Source organism: Mobula hypostoma, chromosome 19 (assembly GCF_963921235.1).
Source record: "Mobula hypostoma chromosome 19, sMobHyp1.1, whole genome shotgun sequence".
In the NCBI taxonomy this organism is placed as follows: Eukaryota; Metazoa; Chordata; class Chondrichthyes; order Myliobatiformes; family Myliobatidae; genus Mobula; species Mobula hypostoma.
In genome coordinates, this window is record NC_086115.1 from 45,232,566 (window position 1) to 45,259,135 (window position 26,570).

A 26,570-nucleotide genomic window follows, 5' to 3' on the forward strand; every position below is an offset into this window, starting at 1 on the left:
AGGAACTTCCTCCTTTACAGGGCTGTGGGTGTACCATCATCAAAAATGTAATTCAGCATAACTCCATAATCAACTAGGGATGGGCATTAAATGCCAGCAACACATCTGTGTAGTGCACAGTCAGTATTTCCCTGCTAAAGGTCCAGTGCCTACCTGTCTCAATCAACTTCAACAAGCATTGTTCTGTCTCAGGACAGTGTCTGACCTCCACTTCATCTGCTTTGATGTTGGCCAATTAATCAGCTACTGCAGATGTCTAGATGTAAGCTCCCAGAAACCATCTCTCTCAGACCTCAAAAAGATAGCACATTACAATCTGCTGTGTATGTTTACTGGGGTGTTTTATAATGAAGCTTCATTGTCTTAAGCAATCTAAATAGATGCTTCACTTCACTTCTAATCCACAGTCCCAGCATGTGGCTGTCCTGTGAATCTAACCCCTGGTGAGCAAACCATAAGACATTTTTGTGCAGGCTTACGACTTTCAGTAAAGCTAACATCTGAGAAAGTAGGAGAACACAACAGTATTTATTTCTGATTACCCATTCTTGGTCATGAGAAAACAACAGTTCATATTATTTATCTGAAGCAACATCCCATCTGAAATTACGTCACAGTTGGATAAACTTCGTAAGAGGCTCCTGTAGCTAAACTGGAAGTCACAAAATCGTTACCAGACTCGTAACTAATCAGAAGATCAAATTTCATCTGTAAGGCAGCCACCAACAGTAGTTATGCAAAGCTAGAATCAAGATCCTCTCAATGTAATGCAAACTTCAGCCCAACACTTCAACAATCTTTAGAAACACAATGCATGTACTACATTAAAGTTCAAAGTAAATTTATTATCAAAGTACATACATGTCCTGCCGAAAGGTTTCAGCCTGAAACGTTGACTGTACTTTTCTCCTAGATGCTGCCTGGCCAGCTGAGTTCCTCCAGTATTTTGTGCGTGTTGCTCAGATTTCCAGCATCTGCAGATTTTCTCTTGCGTATTTTACCATATACTACCCTGAGATTCATTTGTTTCACAGGCATTCACAGTAAAACAAAGAAATACAATAGAATCACTGGAAAACGACGCACATAAGACTGATTGTAACCAATGTGTAAAAGAAGACAAATTTTGCAAATAAAAAAAAAACAAATACTACTAATAATAAATTAGTAAGTAAATAAAGAATACTGAGAATATGAGTGGTAGAGTCCTTGAAAGTAAGTCCATAGGCTGTGGAATCAGTTCAGTATTGAGTCAAGTGAAGTTATCCACACTAGTTCAGGAATCTGATGGTTGAATGGTAATAACTGTTTCTAAACCTGGTGGTGTGGGACCTAAGGCTCCTGTACCTCCTTTCTAGTGGTAGCAGTGAGAAGAGAGCATGGCCTGGATGGTGGGGGCCCTTAATGATAACTACTGCATCCTTGTGACAGTGCTCCTTGCGCTGAATGGTGCAACACGTCTTCTTGTGTAGTCAGTACTGGCAATGATTCAATAATATCCATACAGCTCAGTGCCTATGTGCTTCTTGGGGGAGGTTGGAAACTGGGCTTATATAAATTGAGCTATCAGTTCTTAAAGTGAAAGTGCTGTCTAGCTGGGCTGCACAGGAGGCTTCTTGTAACAGATACGCATGTGGAAGGGTTGGAAGCTCTATTCTGACAGTAAAATATTGGAGGAAGAGTCATTTTCTATGGGTAAGAGAAAGGCATGAGTTTCCATGGGTAACACAAAAGCCAAAATATTTTCAGTGCCATCATCAGCTATCAAGAGCCTTGCTTTTTGCCTCCTAACATATCTGCACACCTCCAGTGTCACTGTTCCCAAAATCTCCTTCCCCAATCTCGTCTCTCATAGCATCTGCACCACAATCCACACCACCTTCCACTCACATACTGCCCCCACCTGCTCTCACTTACTGTCTGAACCTTCATTTCCATCTCATATCTTACTCTCTAAATATAACAATTTGATTAAGATTTGCATGTTTTGAGGACCTCCCAAGAAATTATTATCATACCCCTTCTTCACAGGAGTAGGATGTATATAAATACAAACAGGAATCCAAGAACACATCTTCTCCCCTGAGCAGATCATCATGGGTCAAGTACAGCCATGGACATGGTGAATGGTACCACTGGACTGAATGTTGCAGGCAGTGCCTTCATACCTTATCTTTCCTCGTTGATTCTGTATGATAACCTAGATCTGCTTTCATCAGTCAATGCCCCTTCAACTCCCTGCCAGTCCTTTTTGTTTAGGCATGGATGTGGGGGATTCTGCAGATGCTGGAAATCTTGAGCAACATGCACAAAAGGCTGGAAGGATTTAGGCAGCATCTGTGGAGGGAATAACTAGTCGACATTTTGGGCTAAGACCCTTCATTAGGAAACTATATAGAATCCACACCAGGACCAGCAGACTCAAAAACAGTTACTTCTCCAAACAATACAGCTGATCAACACCTCCATCCACTAATCACCCCTCCACACCTCCCACCAACACTATGTTATCATTTCCTGTCAGTCACCTTATGTATAGACCCTAATGCCTTAAAGGGACCAACAATCAATCTATGTATATAAGTTATCTTATGCATTTTTATTTAATGTGTTTTTTTTAATTATTGTTCTTTATCTTATTGTGTTTTTTGGGCTGGACTGGAACTAGAGTAATAATTATTTTAGAAACAAGAGAAAGTCTGCAGATGTTGTAAGTCCAAGCAACACACAATAGGCCAGGCAGCAACTATGGAAAAAGTACAGTCCACATTTCAGGCTGAGACCCTTTGGCAAGACTGGAGGAAAAAAGATGAGGAGTTTCCCTCTCCCTTCCCCCACCTTTTAAATCTACTCAATTTTTTTTCTCCAGTCCTGCCAAAGGGTCTGGGCCCGAAATGTTGACTGTACTTTTTTCCACAGATGTTGCCTGGCATGCTGAGTTCCAGCAACATTTTGTATGTGATGATATTTTGTTCTCTGTTCCATTTATGAACTGGACATGACATTGAAGAGTCATGAATCTTGAAATCTTGAAACTTGATATTTCCTACATTGATCACTTCAAAAGTATTTTATTCAGTAAAGTGCTCAAGCCAATTCAAGGTCCTGAGAGTATTAAAAAAAACAATTCTCGCAATTTTGCTTTGGCACAAGACAAACAAAGTAAATACGAGTAATGGCACACAGCTTATTGTTCTCTTATCCTGTTTTACTCTGTCCATCAGGAAAGAGATGTAGCTGGCATAGAAAATTCTGTGATCTCTCTAACACATACCACAGTGGCCTAGCGGTTACTGTGATGCTATTACAGCTCAGGGCATCCTGGAGTTCAGAGTTCAACTGTGGCAGTCACATGGACAAAAAACTGTTGCATAAAATTTAAGGATAACTATGACCTTCAGTGTCATAATCCATGTTGTCCACGTTTGATTTGAGGCTCAAGTTGTGATTCTGATAGGAAACATAGCCTGGCCATAAATTCTTTAAAGAAAGACGTTCATATTAAGATGGTAGATGACCCTCCAAAATACCTGCTGTAGTTATAGCCTCCCGCATAGTACTTTTCACCTTCCTCTTCTCCTATCTACTTCTAAATACCTCGTTTGATTCTCTTCCCTACTCCATCTTCCAGACTCAAAGGCAAATCTGGCAGATCCCTGGCAATTGCAGTAAAACTGTTTTAAAACCAGCCAAAAGCTGTCCAGCAAAAATGTTGAATTAAAAATAATCTACAGAAGTTGGAATATTATGTACAAAAAGATCAAAAATTGGACAGTAGACTATAAAATTTTAAAAAATGATATTCTCTATAGTGCTTGAGCATATTTTTAAAGAAGTTCTAAAGATGCTTGTTGTATGTATGTGGCATGGTTTGATGAATGACTGAGTTTATTTTATGGAAGTCAGGGTGAAGGCAGAACAAATGCAAATTTTTAACCTTTAATAGCATTCTTTATTCTAACATTCCAGATTTCAATAGTGGGACCATTTTTTTTTTGTCGTGGAATCTTCAGTATTTTACCTAAAAGAACATATTACACAAACAAATTTCAAGGTCACTAATTTCAGTACTGCAGGTGTACATAGTAAGATAAATTCACACCAAAACCTCCTTACTTCAACCTCTCCTTATAGACAGCAATTATTATAGGTGATATCTTCTTTAAATTGTACGCAGTCATTTAAATGACCTTGAATTGATCAATCTTCCATTCCCTTACTTCCAGGAGCCTTTATGATTCTTTTATGGTCCCCTGTACTATTCTAATGAGCTTGTTAATTGAACTCCACATTTGCCCTTTGAGGACCACAGACCTTAAAATCAATCTGAAATATAGCAAAGTATTTGAAGTTTTCCTCTGTTAAGGTGAGTTGATCCACAATGTCTTTCGCATAATGTGAGCAAAGATATTGCGTTCTCTTCTACTATTGACTCCTCTTCAGCCTTCTGATAAAGTTGGAGGGTTACAGTATGAATTAAGTGAAGCACACTAACTACAAAAGAATATTTGTCAGATGTGTACTAAAAGGAATCTAGAAGTACCTTTGCTTTCTTATCAATGTAGCCTCTGACAAACTCCTGATTAGAGAATAGAAATAAAGTACATTTGTAACAGAGATATATTTTGACATATTATTTTCTTCACTACAGAAGCATACATTCCTTTAAACAATATCATTTCCAAACAGCAACAGCCTTTACTCTTTCTTTCAGTGGGCTGCAATCATTGCAAGAGGTCATTCATTGGTGAGGCTGTACAAGGTTTAAAAAGAGCTCGGGCCTTTTGGAACTTTTCAGCAGGCTGCAAACATCGTGACCTATTAGACACTTCGCAGGGTCCAATAAAAGGAAGAGAGCTGTAAATGGAGCAGCCATTATTGGAATGGACAGTGTTAGAGTGGTCAGGCTTTGGCTCAACAGGCTTAGGCAAGAACAGGCCCAGGCTAGAAATTAAGCTTAAGGTAGAGGCATAACAAGCGTAGGGAGAATGATAATTCAGACAGTGGAATGCTCCTCCTATGAGACGTGGGTTTTTCAAGGCAGCTAACAGTCTCCCTGATTACTACTTCTGCAGGAAGTGAACCCAACTTCAGCTCTTGACTGACAAGGTCAAGGAACTGGAGCTGGAGCTGGATGTACTCAGGACTACCCAGGAGGCAGAAAACCTCATAGATGATACTTTTACGGAGGTGATCTCAACCAGAATGCAACGGTAGATAGTAGATAGGTGACTACCAGGAGAAGCAAGGGCAGGAAGCAGTCAGTGCAGATTTCCCCTCAGCAACAAGTAGACACTTTTACATACTGCGGTGGGGGGGGGGGGTGGAGGAAATGGCCTATCAGTGCACAGCAGCAGCAGCCAGGCCAGTGAAACTGTGGCTGGCTCTGAGACTCAGCAGGAAAGTGATAGGAGACTTGAGATTGGACAGGAGATTCTCTGGCCATGAATAAGAAGCCAGGATGGTGTGTTGCCACCTAGGCGTAGGGTCCAGGATTGTCTCAGTGCAGCTGCAGAAGATTCTCAAGAGGAAGTGTGATCAGCCGGAGGTCGTGGTGCACACTGGCACCAATGACATGGGCAGAAAGGAGGAATAGGGAAGAGGCAGAAGAGTAGGGCCTCCAAAGCAGTCTTCTCTGCATTATTCCCAGTACCACATGCTAGTCAGGGCAGCAATAAGATGACAGTACAGATGAATGAGGGGCTGAGGGAGTGGTACAGGAGCCAGGGTTTCAGACTTCTGGATCATTGGGGTACCTTCAGAGGAAGGTATGCCTGTACAAAACAGGTCAGATTACACCTGAACCCAAGGATGGCCCATATCCTTGTGGGCAAGTTTGCTAGAGCCATTCCGGAGAGTTGAAATTAATCTGTCAGTGGGATAGGAATGGCAGTGATATGGCTGAAGATGGGGCAATTGGTATACAAGATGCAGTGTGTAGTGAGATTGTGTGGAGGGCCAGGTAGGGCAAAATTGCAGTCAGTGGTATGAGGTGGTGTATCATGGGGGCAAAATCGAAAAGGGTGATGAATACAGGAGTGTAGGTATTGTATTTGAATGCACACAGTGTATGGAATAAGGCAGATGATCTTGTAGCAGAGTTGGAGATGGGCAGGTATGATGTTGTGGGCATCACTGAGCTGTGGCTGGATTGTTGGGAGCCTAACATCCAAGAATACACCTTGTAACAAAAGGACAGGCAAGCAGCTCTATTGGTAAAAGATGAAATCAAATCCTTTGAAGAGGTGACATAGGATTGGAAGACATAGAATTCTTGTGGGTAGAGTTAGGAAAATGCATGGATAAAAATATCCTGGCGTGAGTTATATCCAGGCAACCCAACTGCAGCCAGAATCAGAACATAAGAAATAGGAGCAGGAGAAGGCCACCTGGCCCATTGAGCCTGCTCTGTTAGTCAATAAGATCATGGCTGATCTGTTAGTCAATAAGATCACTTCCATCTACCTGCCTTTTCCCCATAAACCTCAATTCCCTTACTATACAAAAATCTATCCAGCCTTGTCTTAAATATATTTACTGAGATAGCCTCCACTGCTTCATTGGGCAAAGAATTCCACAGATTCACGGCTCTTTGGGAGAAGTAGTTCCTCCTCATCTCCATTCTAAATTTGTGGAGTGAAGGGAATTACAGAGGTATGAGAGAGGAGCTGGCCGAAGTTGATTGGAATGGAACACTATCAGGGATAATGGCAGAACAGGAATGGCTGGACTTTCTGGGGGCAATTTGTAAGATGCAGGATAGATACATCTCAAAGATGAAGAGGTACTCTAAAGGGAGGATGAGGCAGCCGTGTCTGACAAGGGAAGTGAAAGATACAGTAAAAGTAAAGGAGAGGGCATATAGTATAGCAATATTATATTAGTGAGATGCTAAAAGGATTGGGAAGCTTTTAAAAATCTACAGTAGGCAACTAAAAAAAAACCATAAGGAGAGAAAAGATGAAATATGAAGGTGATCTTGCAAATAATATAAAAGGGGATACCAAAAGTTTTCTCAGATATATAAAGAGTAAAAGAGAGGTGAGAGTGGATATTGAACCGCTGGAAAATGATGCTGGAGAGGTAGTAATGGGGGACAAAGAAATGGTGGACAAATTAATAAGCATTTCATAAACATAAGAAAGTCTGTAGATGCTGGAAATCAAAAGCAACACACACAAAATGCTGGAGGAGCTTATCAGGCCAGGTAGCATCGAAAGAAATGAATGAATTGTCAAAGTTTCAGGCCAAGACCCATTTCCAGGATTGAAAACGAAGGCTGAAGATGCCAGAAGGAAGCCAGCTAGAAGGTAGCAGGTGAAGCCAGGTGGGTGGGAAAGGTAAAGGACTGGAGAAGGATGAATCTGATAGGAGAGGAGAGTGCACCATAGGAGAACGCGAAGGAGGAAGGTACCCAGCGGGATGTGTTAGGCAGGTGAGGAGGTAAAAGGCCAGGGTGGGGAAGAGGAGGAGAGGGGGAAGGGAAAAAATTACCATAAGGAGAAATCAATATTCATGCCGTTGGGTTGGAGGCTACTCAGACGTAATATAAGATGTTGCTCCTCCACTGCTCTTATGCCAAGATGAGTCCATGGCCCGACATGTTGAAATGGGAACGGGAATCAGTATTAAAATGTTTGGCCACTGAAGTTCTGCTTTTGGTGAGTGTAGTGGAGATGTTTGACAAAGCTAATGTAGAGGAGGCCGCATTGATAGCACTGGACACAATAGACGACCCCAGTAGATTTGCAGGTGAAGTGTTGCCTCACTTGGAAGGACTGTTTGGGGACCTGAGTGGAGGTGAATAGTCAGGTGTAGCACTTAGGCACCTTACAGGGATAATCACTGGGTGGAGGGATGACTGGACAAGGGAATTGTGGCGGTAGCGATCCCTGCTGAAAGCAGTGGGGGAGGGGGAGGTTGGAGTTGAAGATGTTGCACAGGTCTTCTCTGTGGAAAACACTAGCAGTATGCCAGGAATTTGAGAGTGTCAGGGGCAGAAGTGAGTGTAATTGCTATCACTAAGGAGAAGATGCCTGGGAAGCTGGGAGTTCTGAATGTAGGTAAATCACTTGGACCAGATGGAATACATTCCTGGGTTCTGAAAGAGGTAGCTGAAGTGATTGTGGAGGCATTAGCAATAATTTTTTTAAGAATCACTAGTTTCTGGAATGGTTCTGGAGGACTAGAAAATCACAAATGTCATACCACTCTTTAAAAAGGGAGGCAGGCAGAATAAAGGAAATTATAGACTAGGTAAGTGTGACTTCAGTGGTTGGGAAGATGTTGGAGTCCATTATTAAGGATGAAATTTTGGGGTACTTGGAGGTGCATGATAAAGCAGGCCAAAGTTAGCATGGGTTCCTTAAGGTGAAATCCTGCCTGATAAATCTCTTGGAATTATTTGAGGGAATAACAGGTACGATAGACAAAGAAGAATCAGTGGATATTGTGTACTTGGATTTTCAGAAGCCCTTTGACAAGGTGCCGCACATGAGGCTGCTTAACATGATAGGAGCTCATAGTATTACAGCAAAGATACTATCATGGAAAGAAGATTGGTTGACTGGCAGGAGGAAAAGAATGGGAACAAAGGGGGCCTGTACTGGTTGGCTGCCAATGACTAGTGGTTTAGACCATACCACCATAAGATATAGGACAGAATTAGGCCATTCAACCCATTGAGTCTGCTCTGCCATTCCATCATGGCTAATCCCAGATCTCACTCAACCCCATTCACCCGCCTTCTCGCCATATCCTTTGATGTCCTGGCTGATCAGGAAATGATCAACTTTGGCCTTAAGTATACACATGGTCTTGGCGTCCACCACAGTCTGTGGCAGAGCGCTCCACAGATTTACTACTCTCTGGCTAAAAAAATTCCTCCTTACTTCTGTTCTAAAGGGTTGCCCCTCAATTTTGAGGCTGCGCCCTCTAGTTCTGGATACCTCCACCATTGGAAACATTCTTTCCAAGGTTTCTCCAAGGGTCGGTAATGGGACTATTTCTTTTCACGTCATATGCCAATGATCTGGATGACAGAATTGATGCCTTTGTGGCCAGATTTGCAGACAATAAAAAGATAGGTCGAGGGACAGATAGTTTTGAGAAAGTAGGGAGGCTGCAGAAGGACTTAGACTGAATAGGAGAACGGGCAAAAAAAAGTGGCTAATGGAATATATTGTTGGGAAACGTATGGTCATGCACTTTAGTAGAAGAAATAAAGGTGTAGAAAATTCAATAATCTGAGGTGTAAAGGGATTTAGGAATCCTTGTGCAGGATTCTCTAAAGATTAACTCGTAGGTTGAGTCGGTGATAAGGAAGGCAAATGTAATATTAGAATTCATTTCAAGAGGACTAGAATGTAGCAGCAAGGGTGTGATGCTGAGATAAGGCATTATAAAGATAAGGTCTTATGAAAATAAGGCACTGGTCAGACCGCACTTGGAGTATTGTGAGCAGTTCTGGGCCCCTTATCTAAAAAAAGATGTGTTAGCATTGGGGGGGGGGTCCAGAGGAGGTTCACAAAAATGATTCTGGGAAATAAAGGGTTAATATATGAGGACTGCTTGATGGTTCTGGGCCTGTATTTGCTGGAGTTCAATAGAATGAGGTATATCTCATATATATCTTATTGAAACCTACTGAATATTGAAAGGCTTAAAAGAGTGGACGTGGAGAGGATTATGTCCTATAGTGGGTGAGTATAGGACCGGAGACAGCCTCCGAATAGAGGTATGTCCATTTAGAACAGAAACTGGGAGAAATTTCTTTAGCTAGAGGATGGTGAATCTGTGCAATTTATTGCCACATATGGACTGGAGGCCAAATCATTGAGTATATTTAAAGCGGAGGTTGATTGGATGATTAGTTAGGACATCAAAGAGTACGAGAAGAAGAAGTGTGACTTGAGAGGGATAATAAATCAGCCATGATGGAATGGTGGAGCAGACTTGATAGACCGAGTGGCCTAATTCAGCTCCTATGTCTCATGGTCTTATTCTGATGTGAATATAAATAATCTTACCCAGTTGTAAGTTTAAAAGGTGAACTAACGTTACTAGTGGTTAGCAAGTCAATGACTTGCTAGTGCTGTTATGCCACTGTTCAGATACATTCCTGGAAGCTATGACTCACAGGGACTAACACGAAATGAAAGGGAATAACAAGTAATACAAAAAATTGTGACTTTTGTCAAATAAGGGAAGAAGTATTTTTTTAATTTTCTGAAATAACTTTGGTCCTGGGTTGTGGGGATTCACCACGGAAACTGAATCCTAGGCTTTCGTTTCGTAAGTCATTTGTCACAAGAGTATTTTAGCATGTGTAAAGTTGCTAGATTGTACATTCAGAGTTTCCACCAGTGAATGCCAATAATGTGCTTAATTTTGACAGCAGAACAGACTGAATGTAGTGTATTCCCACTGCCAAAATGATACGTTTTTTTCTGAACAAGTGGGCACAATGCATATCAACACAAAAAGGCCAGATTGAAAAGGTCAGGGTGTCAGGGCCGGAGGCGAGGGACAGACCGGTTCAGATCAGTGCTCTGCGAAGTTTACTTGTCTCTGCGCTGAACTGAAACCGTGGTCTGCAACTAATGAGCTTCTGAGTCATGAACTTCAGTTCTCAATTCTATTTGCTTACTTTTATCGTTTGCACAATTTGTTTTTTTCTCTGAACCTTGGGCATTCGATTGTTTTCTTTTGTTTTAATGTTTTTTTTTGTTTCGTGGCTGCTCGTAAGGAGATGAATCTTAAGATTGTATAAAGTATATATACTTTTATAATAAATGTACTTTGAATGTTGCTCTGAGAAATCCCTAGAAACTGGATTTTGCAATGGTATGTTTTGAGAACTCTCTGATCTTAACTCGATAAAAATCATTGAAAAAGAAAAATTGTGAACCCATTGTGAAGTCATTAACTTCTGGCATGAAAACAGAAAATGCTGGAAAATCTCACCAGGTCGGGCAGCGTTTTGTGGTAAAAGAACCAGTTAATATTTCAGGTCTGAAACTCTTCATCCAATGTTGAAAGTTTCTTTTTTCACAACCTACTGAGTTTCTTCAGCATTTTCTGTTGTTGTTTCAGTTTCCAATGTCTGCAGTTTCTTTCAAATTTTCTTTCTGGGCTTTGATATGTTAGATGTGTAGACAGGTACTAGGGCATCACTGACAGCAAAACGACCAGCTATTATTCTGAATTTTCTGCTACTCCAAAGAAGGATTATGAATTCTGGACATCAGGAAATAAGACAGAAAGTGTCAGAAGTGATGATTTAATGAAAAATTCTGAACATTTAGCTATCTGTGGGTTTGCTATGTAATTTGAATCTTTAAAAACATTTAATGCATGAGATTTCACTTGTAGAATGCTGATATGTATTTAAATACATATTAATAGAGTCTAGTTATACTTTATTTTTCTTCAATGAGCTTACTAAATGTAAAAATCATATCATATTTGAAAAGAGTAAATATGATGTTTGCTGTGAACCTTTTTAACAGTCTACATATTGGACTGAAACATTAAATAAAGGATGATCTGTTTTCTGTTTAATAATACAAGAATGCAAGCTTAATGTAAAAAAGAATGCAAAAGCAAAACAGAATGAATACAAACAGTTTTAATTACCAGTTTTAAAACTGGGTTATATGCTAACTTAATCAATTTCCCAGTGATGCCTCGCATTTCTAACTGTAATGCTGTCATACTGAAAATCTGACTTAGCAGATGTTGAAGCTTCCCTGCCCTCAATAGGACACTTTGTAAGTTCTCAGCTGAGTTCATTAATAGAGCACTGTGCACTGCACAAGGGGGAAAGAGTAGTGAGATAAACATACCAGGACCAAATCTGCTTTGCGGAAGGATAGCCTCATTACAGAGTGCAGTGACTTGAACCACAGAGTAGTCTCTTATCCAGTACAGAATCAAATTCTGAATTCATTGGATGAATCTGATGTCTACATTCACGTGTACTTTCATGAGCTGTTACATTGCGGATAAATATTACTGTGTATGACCTCAACAGCTTGGTGCTGCATGGTGATTTTGTTTCAAATCATCTGGTGAGCAGGAATAAACCTTTAACAACTGACTTAAAGGTAAAATAAAACAATGGGGATTTTGCTCTACCTGGGTAACTGAGCAGACACAACACGAATATCTGGAATGGAAAGAGCGAGATGGATGATTGCTGTCATTGGTCTCGGCTTTGCTTGCCTTCTCCAGCTGCCTAAATGGATTGGCATCACTTTAGGGTTTAGGTTGGTTCAAACTTTGTTATGAGGCTCACTAAAACAAGTGTGATAAGAGATGGGCAATTCTCTTCTCTCTGTGGGACACAATATTAGGACAGCTAAAAAATAAAAGCAGAAACGAGGATTCAATGCATGACCATGTGAATGGGAGGGAGGAAAATCTTTACAACCTGCCATCAAAGGTTTACTTTATTGCTTGCACAATGATGGTATCTGTGGTGACTTTTCTCCTCTCTCTTTGGGTAGGATTTCAAACCTGCATAAAGTCATGCAGAGGGCGAAGGCTAGTGTTAGTTGCTCTAATGCCACCAGGAGAGATATTTGTTTGCACCTAGTGTGAGTGAGCTGTACCATTCACTACCTTTTCAGCAGCTGCACGTATTATGGGCACCTAATTTTGGAAGATGCATACACCTCAGTGTTATTTAATGGTTGGACATCTTAAAGTGGTAATTCTAAACTGTAACTGTCGTTTCAAGTCTTTAGATTGTTTAGAGTGCAAAGTTAGGCACTTGAGAAGGTATGCCATTTTTCTGAAGACGACTATGAGATAGTGAGGAAGTGAGTAAATGAGGAGAATAGTGGACTAGCTGGAGAAATGGTGAAAACCTCAACCAATTAATTTAATCTGTTCCACCTTGGTTGTTCAGCTGATCCCATTCCTTATCTGCCACAATGGGCCTTGAAGTGCAAGTAATATTGCAGTCATTTTCATATTAAATAGATGAGGCTGTTCCAAAACACTTAAATACTCAATGGGTTTGATAGGTCAAATGACTACCTTCTGCATAGTACTAGATCAAGAGTGTTATGAAAATTAATGGGACATGACTGGAGTTTGAGGTTGTAATCTCCTACTGAAGTATGGTTCTAACTAGCTAGACAAGTGTGGTTCATGGCCCACATGGTGAATGCTGGCTAAACATTTTACCATGGTGATTCATCCAAGCCAAGCCAGATTTTGACAAAGACAAGTGTATATGCAGTCTGTAGTAGGAACACGATGAAACTGAGGAAAACCACTGGTTGGTTTTTCAGGGCCTGATGGAGGACCTTGGCCTGAAACGCCAACTGTTTATTCCATTCCATACATGCTGCCTGACCAGATGAGTTCCTTCAGCATTTTGTATGTTACTCTGGATTTCCAGCATCTACAGAAGCTTTTGTGTTTATGGGGTTGATTTTTGGTACGTCTCTCTCTCTCCTTAACATGGAATTTTTTTGTATCTGTACTCACTTGGGAGGAAGACATAGAGTCCGTTGAAGTGAGACAAAACAACAGCAAAGTTATGGATCCTATACAGATTACAGAGGACAAAGTGTTTGCTGACTTGGGACAAATTAGGGTGGATAAATCTCCAGGACCTAACTTGGCATTCCTTCAGCCCTTGTGGGAGGCTACTGCAGAAATTGTAGGGGTCCTAGCAGAGAAATTTAAAACATCCTTAGCAATGGTGAGGTGCTGGAGGATTGGATGATAGCTAATGTTGTTCCATTGTTTAAAAAAGGATCTAAAATAAATTGGGAAATCATAGGCTATAAAGCCTGACATCAATCGTGGGTAAATGATTGGAAGGTATTCTAATACAGAGGTCCCCAACCTTTTATGCACTGCGGACCGGTTTCATATTGACAATATTCGTGCGGACTGGTCAACCGGGGGTGGGGGAGGGGTGTAGGGTTGCCAACGGACAAGAGTAGAGTCAAATACGTTGTTTACACCGAGAGACTACAATGATCATGAAGCCTTGCGCGGGCACCAGTGCACATGTGTGCACGTGCCGATTTTTTCTACAAATTGTTTTTGGCGATTCTGTTGGGGCGGGGGTGTTAATCACGACCGGAATATAGGTGATAAGTGGCTAATACACTCAATTTTGTTTCTAAAAGGGTTTATCTAATGAATTTAATATTAAACACACAGCACATATTTTCCTCGCATGAATATAGCGATAAGTCAATTATCAGGGAAGGACAGGGGAGCTTGAAGTAAGTGTTGAACGAACTTCCAGTAGAAGTGGTAGAGGCAGGTTCGATATTATTTAAAGAAAAATTGGACCGGTATATGGACAGGAAAGGAATGGAGGGTTATGGGTTAAGTGCAGGTCGGTGGGACTAGGTGAGAGTAGCGTTCGGCACGGACTAGAAGGGCCGAGATCGCCTGTTTCCGTGCTGTAATTGTTATATGGTTATATAAGTAAGTCAATAGCATCATAACATTTTAAGTAACGTTTGGATATTAAACACACAGCACATATTTTCCCCGTATGAACATATAAAATCATTGCAACACACTAATATCGCTGAATCAGTGGGAGCCCTGGGCTGAATGCTTGTTTCCCTGCAACAAGATGGTCCCATCGAGGGGTGACGGGAGACAGCGATACTCGAACAGGGTTCCTTATGTCCAGTCTATAACGCAATTTGGTTTTCGTTGCACTCATTGCAGAGATATGTTGGAAATGGAAGCAACTTTTTCAGTGCTTCCGTGACTATCTCAGGATATTTAGCCTTGACTTTGATCCAGAATGCCGGCAGAGATGTTATGTCAAACATAGTTTTCAGCCCGCCGTCATTTGCAAGCTCGAGGAGTTGATCTTCTTCCCGCGCTGACATGGATGACGCGCAGGTAATGACCTCACATGCGTAGTGGTTCAACAGTGGGCATGACAAGGAATGAGGAAAGGTGCAGCTGACTCCTATCGCCAAATCATATCGTTTCCTCGCGGCTCCGGTAGCGCATGCTTTGCGGCCCGGTGGTTGGGGACCGCTGTTCTAATAGTCCAGATATATAGGCATTTGAATAGACAGGGTTTAATTAAGGATAGTCAACATGGCAATGTGCGTGGTAAGTCAAGTCTAACCAATTTCATATAGAGTTTTTTGAGAAAGTTACCAGGAAAGTTAATGAAGGCAAGGTAGTAGATGTTATCTACATGGACTTTAGTAAGGCATTTGACAGGTCTTACATGGGAGGTTGGTCAAGAAAGTTTGGTTACTTGGCATGTGACTGGTGGTGTGATGCAGGGATCAATGCTGGGTCCATTGTTGTTTGTCATCCATATCAACAACCTGGATGATATTGAAGTAAACTGGATCAGCAAATTTGTGGATGGCACCAAGATTGGGGGCATAGTAGACAGCAAATTTCAATGCTACAAAGCCCATTATTGGTTTCACAAACTGATCCATTCTCCACGTCCAAATGATTCGGGTCCTTTACTATGTTTAAATTTAACATCTGTAAGCTTCACCACACCCACAATCAGAGATCCACCTGCGAACCCATAACCTACTGGCCTGCAGTACAGTTATGCTTGGCTTTCACAACCTGAGCCATTGGAGGAATTCATACTCCTATTTTCATGACCTTTGCAGCCTAATGATTACATCCAGAGATGTTTTACTCTTACATATTAAAGAAGTGTGTGACAATGATACATTCGACAGATGTGAGCTCCCAGCAGTGAAATTCTCCAGCCTGAACCACATCTCATGAACAGTCTTCCTTGCCCTTTGTTATTCATTAAGGATGGGAAAAAATGAAATCTGCAATCACCATTTTCCAGTATGTTGAAGGCCCCTTCCAGAAGCTTGGATAATTCCAAAATAATTGCAGAAAATGGTTGAACTAAATAATACTTAAATTACAAGCACATTTTGCTGGAAGAACTCAGCAGGTCAGGCAGCATCTATGGAAAGGAATAAAGAAGTGACCTTTTGGGCCAAGACCTTTTATGAGGTCTGTAAAGGAAGATGCAGCCAGGTGAGGGGTGGCGGGGGGATGAAGTGAGAAGCTGGAGGTGTTATATGGAGGGGGTAAAGGGCACAAATTGGTCTTAGTTGTGAATTACACTGGTTTTATATTTATTTCTGAAAGCAAGGTGGCCTGGCCCAAACTGCCCTGACATAACTGTTAGAATTTTGATTTTGCATCGTAATGATATTGAGGTAGATTTACCGGATTACTTCTCATTGCTCCTCCCACAGCTCTCACGGCTTTTGAATTGCCTGCAAGGGTTGCTAGCTGCTTGTAGGAAATCATTTCTCCAAATTTCACGTCATTTAGCAGAGTCCTCAGCACGTTGCAAGTGAAGGTAGCTGAAAAAAGCAAAGAGAACAATCACCAGGTGGTTCACAACTTTCAACTGTTTCTTAAAGACTCCCTGACCAATTTAATATTAATGAGCTCAAGCCATTTGACCAATGAAAAGGCCAATTGTAAAAAAAATTCTTTAAAATTATTGAAACCACTTCTATAGCTGCATTCAATAACCTTGCAAAAGGAATCAATGATTCTACCGCAAAATTAATCTAAAAAGGATAGCCTACACCGATTAAAGGTGATAAACTAAAAATGTTAATATATTCAGCAGATCAGTGTCTGTGGAAAGGCAAAAAAAGAGTTTCATCAGAACTACGAAAGAGAAGAGTTATAGAATAAAGGGAAGTTCCACTGGGTCTTAAGTTGGTGCAGGCAGTTTCTCAAACAATAAATCCATCTAATACCATACAGTCCTCCTTGCTTGGGGAAAAGTTCCATTCATTGCACACTGGCACTTCCATTTGTATCCTAGGTAATGACTGGCAGACCACTGTATGTGTGGCTTCAGAGCTGTGTGTCAGACAAGGCTATAAGCAGCACTGGGGCCCCACAGGGACTGCATTAGCTCCCTTCCTGTTTACCCTGTATACCTCAGACTTTACTGCAGAAATTCTCTGATGACTCAGCGATAGTTGGGTGTATAAAGAGAGGACAGGAGGATGAATATAGGGCACTGGTGGGGGACTTTGTCAAATGGTGCAAACTGAATCTTCTGCAGCTCAACATCATCAAGGCAAAGGAGATGATGATGGACTTTAGGAAGAACAAACCTGCATTACTCCCTGCTACTATTGATGGTGAAGACCTACAAGTACCTGGATGACAAATTTGAGTGGAGCACCGACACAGAGGCTGTGCACAAGAAGGGCCAGAGTCGTCTCAACTTCCTGAGGAGACTGAGGTCCTTTGGAGTATGCAGGCCTCTCCTTCACGTATTCTACCAGTCTACTGTTGCCAGTACAGTCTTCTATGCAGTAGTGTGCTGGGGCAATGGCATCAACACAGGTGATGCTAACTGGCTCAATAAACTGATTAGAAAGGCTGGCTCTGTTATAAGAGTCAAACTGGACACACTGGAGGCTGTGGTAGAACAAAAGACCCTATGCAAAATCCTGGCAATTCTGGACAATGTTTCTCACCCTCTGCATACCACCTTTGCTGAACAGAGGAGCACTTTTAGTAATAGACTAAGACAATTGTGCTGTTCCAAAGAGCTCTATATGAGGTCATTCTTACCCTTGGCCATTAGGCTCTATAATGAATCCACCTATAGCCGTGAAAGTGATGGACTGCTTTGAGAGGTTGGTCATGACTAGACTGAACTCCTGCCTTAGCAATATACCTTCTGGGTGTCTCTTTCACGTCCACAAAATCCCTTCACTCCTGCCGAAGGGTCTCGGCCTGAAACATCGACTGCACCTCTTCCTACAGATGCTGCCTGGCCTGCTGTGTTCACCAGCAACTTTGATGTGTGTTGCTTGATCTCACAGATCTAGAAGCCTTTTGCGAGGAAGAATGGGCGAAAATCCCCCAAACAAGAATTGAAAGACTCTTAGCTGGCTACAGAAAGCGTTTACAAGCTGTGATACTTGCCAAAGGGGGTGTTACTAAGTGCTGCCATGCAAGGTGCCCAAACTTTTGTTTTGGGCCCTTTTCCTTTTTTGTTATTTTGAAACTGTAAAAGATGGAAATAAAAAAGTCTTCTTGCTTAAAATATTAAAGAAATGTGTAATCTTTAAATTTATGCCTTTTGGAAATCAGTTCATCTTTTACTCGCATAGCTATTTACAGTAACAGAAATTTTGACCAGGGTGCCCATACTTTTGCATGCCACTGTGTATGTATACATATAAATTTGACCAGGAGTCAAATACATATCTAAAATTAGTAAACATCAAAGATTTATAAGTATTCTGACATGAAAAATTATCAGTATTGAATATACATGTAAAAATAAACTAGCTATTTAGGCAGTATTTTTTAAGTAATTTAATTTTTTAGGCAAATGTTTTTTCTTAAATGCTATCATATATGCAAATTTTATGTGGCAATAAAGAGCATGTATTCATGAAGAAAAGTGAATTGAATGTCCTTCCAAAATATGGTAAGTATCAGGGATTTAATGGAAGTGGCAGTGGTAGATAATGATGCAGTAGTAGACTTTACACATTCTCACCTCTCTGCAGATGACCCCACTGCAGTGACTGCAGCCTTCATGTCAGGTTTTATAAGTATTATAACACGTATAGGTCAGTAGAAGGCAAACAGAACCGGCCTCCTGCTGCGTACTCGCTGTTTGGCCGTGTTGCAGGCAGCTCTGCCCAATCTGAAGTTTGTGAACTGGGGATGAACGTGCAAGCAGAGCTCAGCAGGCCATCCTGCAAGGTGTGACCGGTGACTTGTGTGTCGTCAAGGAGGAGCAGAGATAACAATTGACTACACACATACACACACACAGGCTAAGCTCTTTTGCAGCCTCATTTACATCATCTGGCATACCTTCCCATTCATTTCATACAGGATTCTAACTAAGGTCTTTCCACCATGATGCACCAGTAAGGAATGTAATGGAATACTTTCCACTTGTCAAACAGGGCAACTCTAACAACTGTCGAGAAGTTCTACCCATCCAGATCAAAGCCACATTCATTCCCTCTGCCACAGGGACACATGACAGAGATGCTTCAACCTCATCTTCCTGCTCCTCAGTTGTTTACCATGCATATCCAAGCAATGGTTGCCCTTTCACAATGATGAGGTAGATGAACAGTGAACAGAAAATCTTTAGGACTTAACGCCTGCACAGTAGAGCACCAGCACACAAATGGTCCACTCCATCATACTCCATGTGGGAGCCTTGCAGCCTCTGTACACATACTGTTCGCATGTGCATAGACTGAGTACCAGCAGCAGCAAGCTCATCTTTACGGGATGCCTTTGGCATTCCACACTGCCTCAGATGCAGCTGGTCCAGTGGGCTGCCTCACAATGAAGGAATCAAGTGAATGGAGTTCCTTTCAACTCCAGTGTAGAGCAACATTGACATGTCATCTCTGGGCATGCAGTAACATAATTTCATAGTGAGCAATTCCACCAGCAAGGTCGATCATATCAAGTTCCATTCTTCATTCTATCACTATATCAGTCATCATACATTGTACAGATATTTAATAAGAACACATGGAGATACTTCCATAATATCACAGATGGTGATTGCATCAATGAGTCATTCTTTGCTCTTATTTATGACATAATCAGATCATAAATGTATATTGACATAGTCATGGAAACAGAACAAAATCTCTCCTTCAAATTTTGCAGAATGGAAAAGTATACTGTTCAAATCAGTCTTCCACTGTACAGGAGCTTAAACTACATGCATGGATGATTAGAACATGACACCTTTCACTGTCAGGAATCTGCTATTGCTGAGAAAAATGCCCTCACTTGTGAACTTCAACTTGAGAAAGGGAAAATTGCAGGCCTGTGTTTCAACTTTTGCCCAGCTTCATTACAACCCTTAACATGCAGTTGGTTTGCCATATGCACTGGCCTATGCTTTTGCAGAGAAGCACCAGATTCATTATTTATTCCTCATACTTTGTTATTCTCTTTGTTTTTATATAGGTTCCATATTCTTGACTCCCAGGGAAATTTTTGCCATGAAGAATGAGGGTAGCTTTGACTTTCTATCATTTAAAAAAGAACCAACTGTGATATTAAAAACGCAAACACGAGGAATTCTGCAGATGCTGGAAATTCAAGCAACACACATTAAAGTTGCTAGAGAACGCAGCAGGCCAGGCAGCATCTCTAGGAGGAGGTACAGTCGACGTTTCAGGCCGAGACCCTTCGTCAGGACGAAGGGTCTCGGCCTGAAATGTCAACTGTACCTCCTCCTAGAGATGCTGCCTGGCCTGCTGCGTTCACCAGCAACTCAACTGTGATATACAAGATCTTTGCCAAACTAGGACTAAGTCTGTGTAACTAGGAACAATTAAAAATGCGCCATTCCGACATACCAGAAATATAGAGGTTTACTGACATTTGCATAGAGATTAATGCCTTGGTTGACCCTTTTCTTAAAATTATGTGGCTAAGCAAATCAAGAGTGGAAATAAAGGTCAACAATGCAAATGTTCTAGGCACTGTTCCCAAGACTGTAATTGGCAGTAAAACAGTGAAGAAATGATCTTAGACAGCCATGGAAAGCTATGTCAGACAAGCAATTACAACCACAAAAAGTAAGAAGAAAACATATAATAAAGAACAAATAACATGCATTTCTATCACACCTTCCAAAGTTGCAGGGCATCCATAAGGAATTTACTAAACTTTAGTTGTAGAAGGGAAGGAGTCTTGAAATTTCGTTCATTCCTCAGTGGAATTCTGAGCAGCATAGCCTTAAGTAATTTACAGACTGGGATAATGATGACCAGCAATTCTGCAGATGGGAAAGTATGGGAGGAATTTTGTGGGAAGTATAAAGATTGTCATATAGAGCATTTTCTGCGGCAAAGGTTCAGTGTTATTTTGCCTAATGTGCCAGTTATTTGCATGAGGTAACATTCTAAAGAAATCTTGTGAATCACCAAAGTGACATTGCTGACTAAATGAAGAATCTTTGTCTGGGCTGCATTGGCTTGAATCATTAAAGGAACCAGAAATGACAAAGGCTTGCAGTCATCCAAAGCATACTTTTACCTCTCTATCACAGTCTATATGCAGCCAAGATGCAACACTGAGCGTCACAGGAAGTCATTCCTGCCTGTGGTCATCAAACTTTACAACACCTCCCTTGGAGGGTCAGACACCCTGAGCCAATAGGCTGGTCCTGGACTTATTTCCATCTAGCATAATTTACATATTATTATTTAATTATTTGTGGTCTTATGTTGCTATGTTTATACTCTATTCTTGGTTGGTGCAACTGTTGTGAAACCCAATTTCCCACAGGATCAATAAAGTATGTCTGTCTATCTATCTATATCAATAACTCAGTCCTCAAGTGGTTACTGCACTTATAACTTCTGGACCCATGCCGCCAATGGACAGGAATGGAACCAAGACTGGAATGGAAATCGGGAACACATCTAAGGTCCGAATGTGCTTGTCAGAGAAAAAAGGTCTGCAGGTGACAGATTGAAGAAAGATTCACAGTGAAAGTCTGAAGTCACATTCACTAGAGGAAGAACAGTACTGTGCAAAAGTCTTTGGCACATATATATAGCTAGGGTGCCTAAGATTTCTGCACAGTACTTTAGTAATTTTATGTATTGCACTGTACAGTGCCGCAAAAAAAAACCAAATTTCATGATATATGTGAGTGATGACAAACCTGATTCTGATATGGGTGTCTATTGTGGACTGAGAGTGGGAAGAGGGGAATCATGGTTGGGAAAAGGGGGAGAGAGAGGTGAGAGAGTGAGAAGCACCAGAGAGACATTCTGTAATGATCAATAAATCAATTGTTTGGAATCAAATGACCTTGCCTGGAGTCTCAGGGCTGGGTGTGTACTGTGGCACTCCATACTCACCATTCCCAATATCCTTTGCTCCCACCAGATTTACAAACTTGCTCTCCGCTCCACGTTGACAAATGCAGTACTGTGCAAAAGTCTTAGACACCCTAGCTAAATATATGTGCCTCAGACTTATACACAGTTCTGTTGGTGTTATCATCTTGTCTCTGACTCACAATTCCTTTCAGAAAATACTTGGTCTGTTACTCTAGTGCTTTGTAAAGAGATTTGACAGAGCAGAGCAAGAGGCCTAAGGTGATAAAAAAAAGAGGGAAAATGAGGACTGCAATTGCATTGGGAGGTTACAGGAAGTGTGGATCATGATTAGAAACTGAACAAAAGTGCTTTGCCTTCTTTCCTCCTCTTTGGACTTCTTAACGTAAAGTGAACAGAGCAAAATCAGCAAGTCTTTGCTCCTTGAAATATTCATTTTCAAACAACTCACTTCTACTTCATTTCCCTTTCAGAATACCTAACGTTAATTGATCTTCCGATATCATTTGTCAGGCTGAAGTCTTCACACTTTGTTTTTGCTCCTCGTTTCAGCGTTTTAAAGGATGTTTACAGGTTATAAAATCCATCAGATGCCTTTTCTTTGGTAGGACACATGTACTTTTAACCTTTACTAAGTGTCCTTCACTGTTTGCATTGGTGAGACTTATAAAAGGACTTTCCTGTCTCCAGTGTACCCCTCTGACCAAAGGATTATGATCGTGAATATGAACCATCCTTTTTGTTTCACATCCTGTCAGTATCCTTGTGCAGTTCCCCATCAGCTCAACACAGGGGAGATGCAGATAAATAACAAGTAGCTCGTGATTCCCTGTTCTGTCACCCAACATCATCACTTGGATTCTATGTGCAAGCATATAATGTATAAACAGTGAATGCCCAGTGCACAAGGGAGAGAGGGCGCGACAGGGAGAGATGGAGAGATAATTAATAGGTAGATATGGATACACTGCCCAGACTATCACAGGCAAAAACACTCCCCATCACTGAGCACATTTATAAGGAGTGCTGCCACAAGAAAGCAGCATCCAATATCAAAGACCCCTGTCATCCATGCTCTCTTCTCACTACTACTATCCTACTATCGGGCAGGAGGTACAGGAGCTACAGGTTACACACCACCAGGCTCAGGGACAGTTATTAGTTACCCCCATAAGGCGCCTGAACCTGTGTGCATAACTTCACTCACCTCAACACTGAACTGACTCGAAACCTATGGACTCATTTTCAAGTACTTTACAACTCATTCTCTCAGCATGATTTATTTACCTTTTTTATTATTTGCACATTGGTTGTTTGTCAGTCTTTGCCATGTATGATTTTTTCATAACTGTTGTATTTGTTTATTTTTCCTGTGGATGGCTGCAAGAAAATGCATCTCATGATATACAGTATATGCACTTTGATATTGACTTTGACTGAAACACAGCTACCAATTGCCTATTTGTATCACAAGCTGCACCTGCATGCACGCTTTTAGCACACAGGTTGCAGGGTCATGCCGAACTTTCCCCATTTCCCATTTTACTATAATTCAGATAATAGCTTACGTTCCTGTTATTCCCATCAGAGTGGATGTTCTCACATTTATACCACATTTGCCATGCACCTGTCCACTCTCTCAACTTGTTCAAATCAGTATGAGAATCAGGTTTAATATCACTGGCATATGTTGTGAATGTTGTTGTTATGTGTCAGCAGTACATTGCAATACATAATTAAAACTGTAAATTACAGTAAGTGTATATACATTTTAAAAGTTAAGTAAGTAGCACAAGAAGAGAAAAAAAACAAAGTAGTGAGTCATGAATTCAATGTCCGTTCAGAAATCTGATGGTAGAGGGGAAGAAGCTGTTTCTGAATCATTGAGTTGGTGCTTTCAGGCTCCTGTACCTCCTCCTTGATGGTAGCAATGAGAAGAGAGCATGTCCTGGGCGATGGCGGTCCTTAATAATGGATGTTGCCTTTTTGAGGCATTGCTCCTTGAAGATGTCCTGAATGTTGGGGAGGCCATTATGCCCATTATAGAACTGGCTGAGTTTACAACTTTCTACAGCTTATTTCAATTCTGCGCGTTGGCCTCTCCACACCAGATGGTGATGCAGCCAGTTAGAATGCTCTCCTTGGTACATCTGAAGAAATTTGCAAGTGTCTTTGCTGACATGCCAAAGCTCCACAAACTCCGAAGTAGCGCTGCTCTCATGCCTTCTTTGTAGCCGCATTGAATTGACTTCATTACTTACATCCTTCATATACACGAGGAGTAAAAATCTTTACCTTATGTCTCCGTTCAAATGTACAATGTGCAATTATGGGAATTTATAATAAACATTATGTACAACAGGACAGTCAATATAATACAGAAATACAGTTGTGTCAGCATGTATTAATCAATCTGATGGCCTGGTGGAAGAAGCTGTCCTGGAGCCTGTTGGTCCTGGCTTTTATGCTGCGGTACTGTTTCCTGGATGGTAGCAGCTGTAACAGTTTATGGTTGGGATGACTCAGGTCCCCAATGATCCTTTGGGCTCTTTTTACACACCTGTCTTTGTAAATGTCCTGAATATTGAGAAGTTCACATCTACAGATGCGCTGGGCTGTCCGCACCACTCCCTGCAGTCCTGCGATTGAGGGAAGGTACAGTTCCCATACCAGACAGTGATGCAGCCAGTCAGGGTGCTCTCAACCATGCCCATCTATAGGATCCTGCTCTTGGTTTCCAATCAGCCAACTACTCTTCTGTTCTTAACAGCACCTTAGCCCCTTGAGCTTTGTACGATAATCTCTTTGTGGGACCTTATCAAAAGCTTTCTGAAAGTTCAAATACATTACTTCCACTGCTTCTTCCTCATCTACCAAAAGAACTCCCATAAATTCAAGCATGATTTCCTTTAACAAATACACATTAACTTTTTTTTACTGATCCTGTCACTCACCTCCAAGCAATTACAGCTTTAACAATGGACTCCAGCATTTTCCCTATCACCAAAGTCAGGCTAGCCAGTTTCTAATTCTTTTTTTCTCCAACGTCAGTTTCAATAGTAGGGTTACACTAGCCACTCTCCAATCCACCAGAACTGCTCCAGAGTCTAAAGAATATTGTAAAATGTTCACAAATATATCTTTGTCTGTTCAGGGAAAGTGAGGAGGTGATAGAGAGGAGCTACAGGCAAGTAGTCACACCAGGGCCTCGGGAAACAAACAAGTGGGTAACAGTCAGGAGAGGGAAAGGCAAGAGTCAGATACTAGAGAGTACCCCTGTGACTGTACCCCTTGACAATAAGTTCTCCTGTTTGAGTATTGTTGGGGGGGGCGGGGAGAGAACTACCTGGGAGAAGCAACAGTGGCCGTGCCTCTGGCACAGAGTCTGGCCCTGTGGCTCAGAAGGGTAGGGAAAAGAAGAGGATGGCAGCAGTAATAGGGGACTCCACAGTTAGGGGGTCAGACAGATGATTCTGTGGACATACGAAAGAAACATGGTTGGTAGTTTGCCTCCCAGGTGTCAAGGTCCAGGATGTTTCTGATTGTGTCCACTAAATCCTGAAGTGGGAAGGTGAACAGCCTGAGTACATGGTACATATTGGTACCAACGACATAGGTAGGAAAAGAGAGGAGGTCCTGAAAACAGACTACAGGGAGTTAGGAAGGAAGTTGAGAAGCAGGACCTCAAAGATAGTAATCTCGGGTTTACTGCCTGTGCCATGCAACAGTGAGTACAGAATAGAGTGAGATGGAGGATAAGTGCGTGGCTGAGGGATTGGAGCAGGGGGCAGGCATTCAGATTTCTGGATCATTGGGACCTCTTTTGGGCAGGCGTGACCTGTACAAAAAGGACATGTTGCACTTCAATCCAAGGTGGACCAATATCCTGGCAGGGAGGCTTGCTAAGGCTGTTGGGGAGAGTTTAAACTAGAATTGCTGGGGGGTGGGAACCAAACTGAAGAGACAGAGGAAGGGGCGGTTGGCTCACAAATAGAGAAAGTTTGTAGACAGTGCGAGAGGGAGGATAGGCAGGTGATAGAGAAGGGATGTGCTCAGACCGATGGTTTGAGATGTGTCTATTTTAATGCAAGGAGTATCATGAACAAAGCAGATGAGCTTAGAGCGTGGTTCAGTACTTGGAGCTATGATGTTGTGGCCATTACAGAGACTTGGATGGCTCAGGGGCAGGAATGGTTACATAGAGTGCCAAGCTTTAGATGTTTCAGAAAGGACAAGAGGGAGGTAAAAGAGGTGGGGGCATGGCACTGTTGATCAGAGGTAGTGTCCTGGCTGCAGAAAAGGAGGAAGTCATGGAGGGATTGTCTACTGAGTTTCTGTGGGTGGAAGTTAGGAACAGGAAGGGGTTAATAACTCGGCTGGGTGTTTTTGAATGACCACCCAATAGTAACAGGGACATCGAGGAGCAGATAGGGAGACAGATTCTGCAAAGGTGTAATGATAACAGGTTTGTCATGGTGGGAGATTTTAATTTCCCAAATATTGATTGGCATCTCCCTAGAGCAAGGGGTTCAGATGGGGTGGAGTTTGTTAGGAGTGTTGGAAAATTTTCCTGTCACAATATGTAGATAAGCTTACAAGAAAAGAGGCTGTACTTGACATGGTATTGGAAATGAACCTGGTCAGGTGTCAGGTCATTCTGGAGATAGTGATCACAATTCTATCTCC

General features: G+C 41.6%; 1 protein-coding gene across 1 annotated transcript in view; it reads right to left on the reverse strand.

Moving 5' to 3' along the window:
- The window catches only part of mgmt (O-6-methylguanine-DNA methyltransferase), a 418,441-nt gene that overhangs the window by 23,412 nt on the left and 368,459 nt on the right, over positions 1-26,570 (reverse strand). The window contains exon 6 of the mRNA XM_063071805.1: positions 16,225-16,364. Coding sequence (XP_062927875.1) covers positions 16,225-16,364 — 140 coding nt within the window. The remainder of the gene's footprint in view (positions 1-16,224; positions 16,365-26,570) is intronic.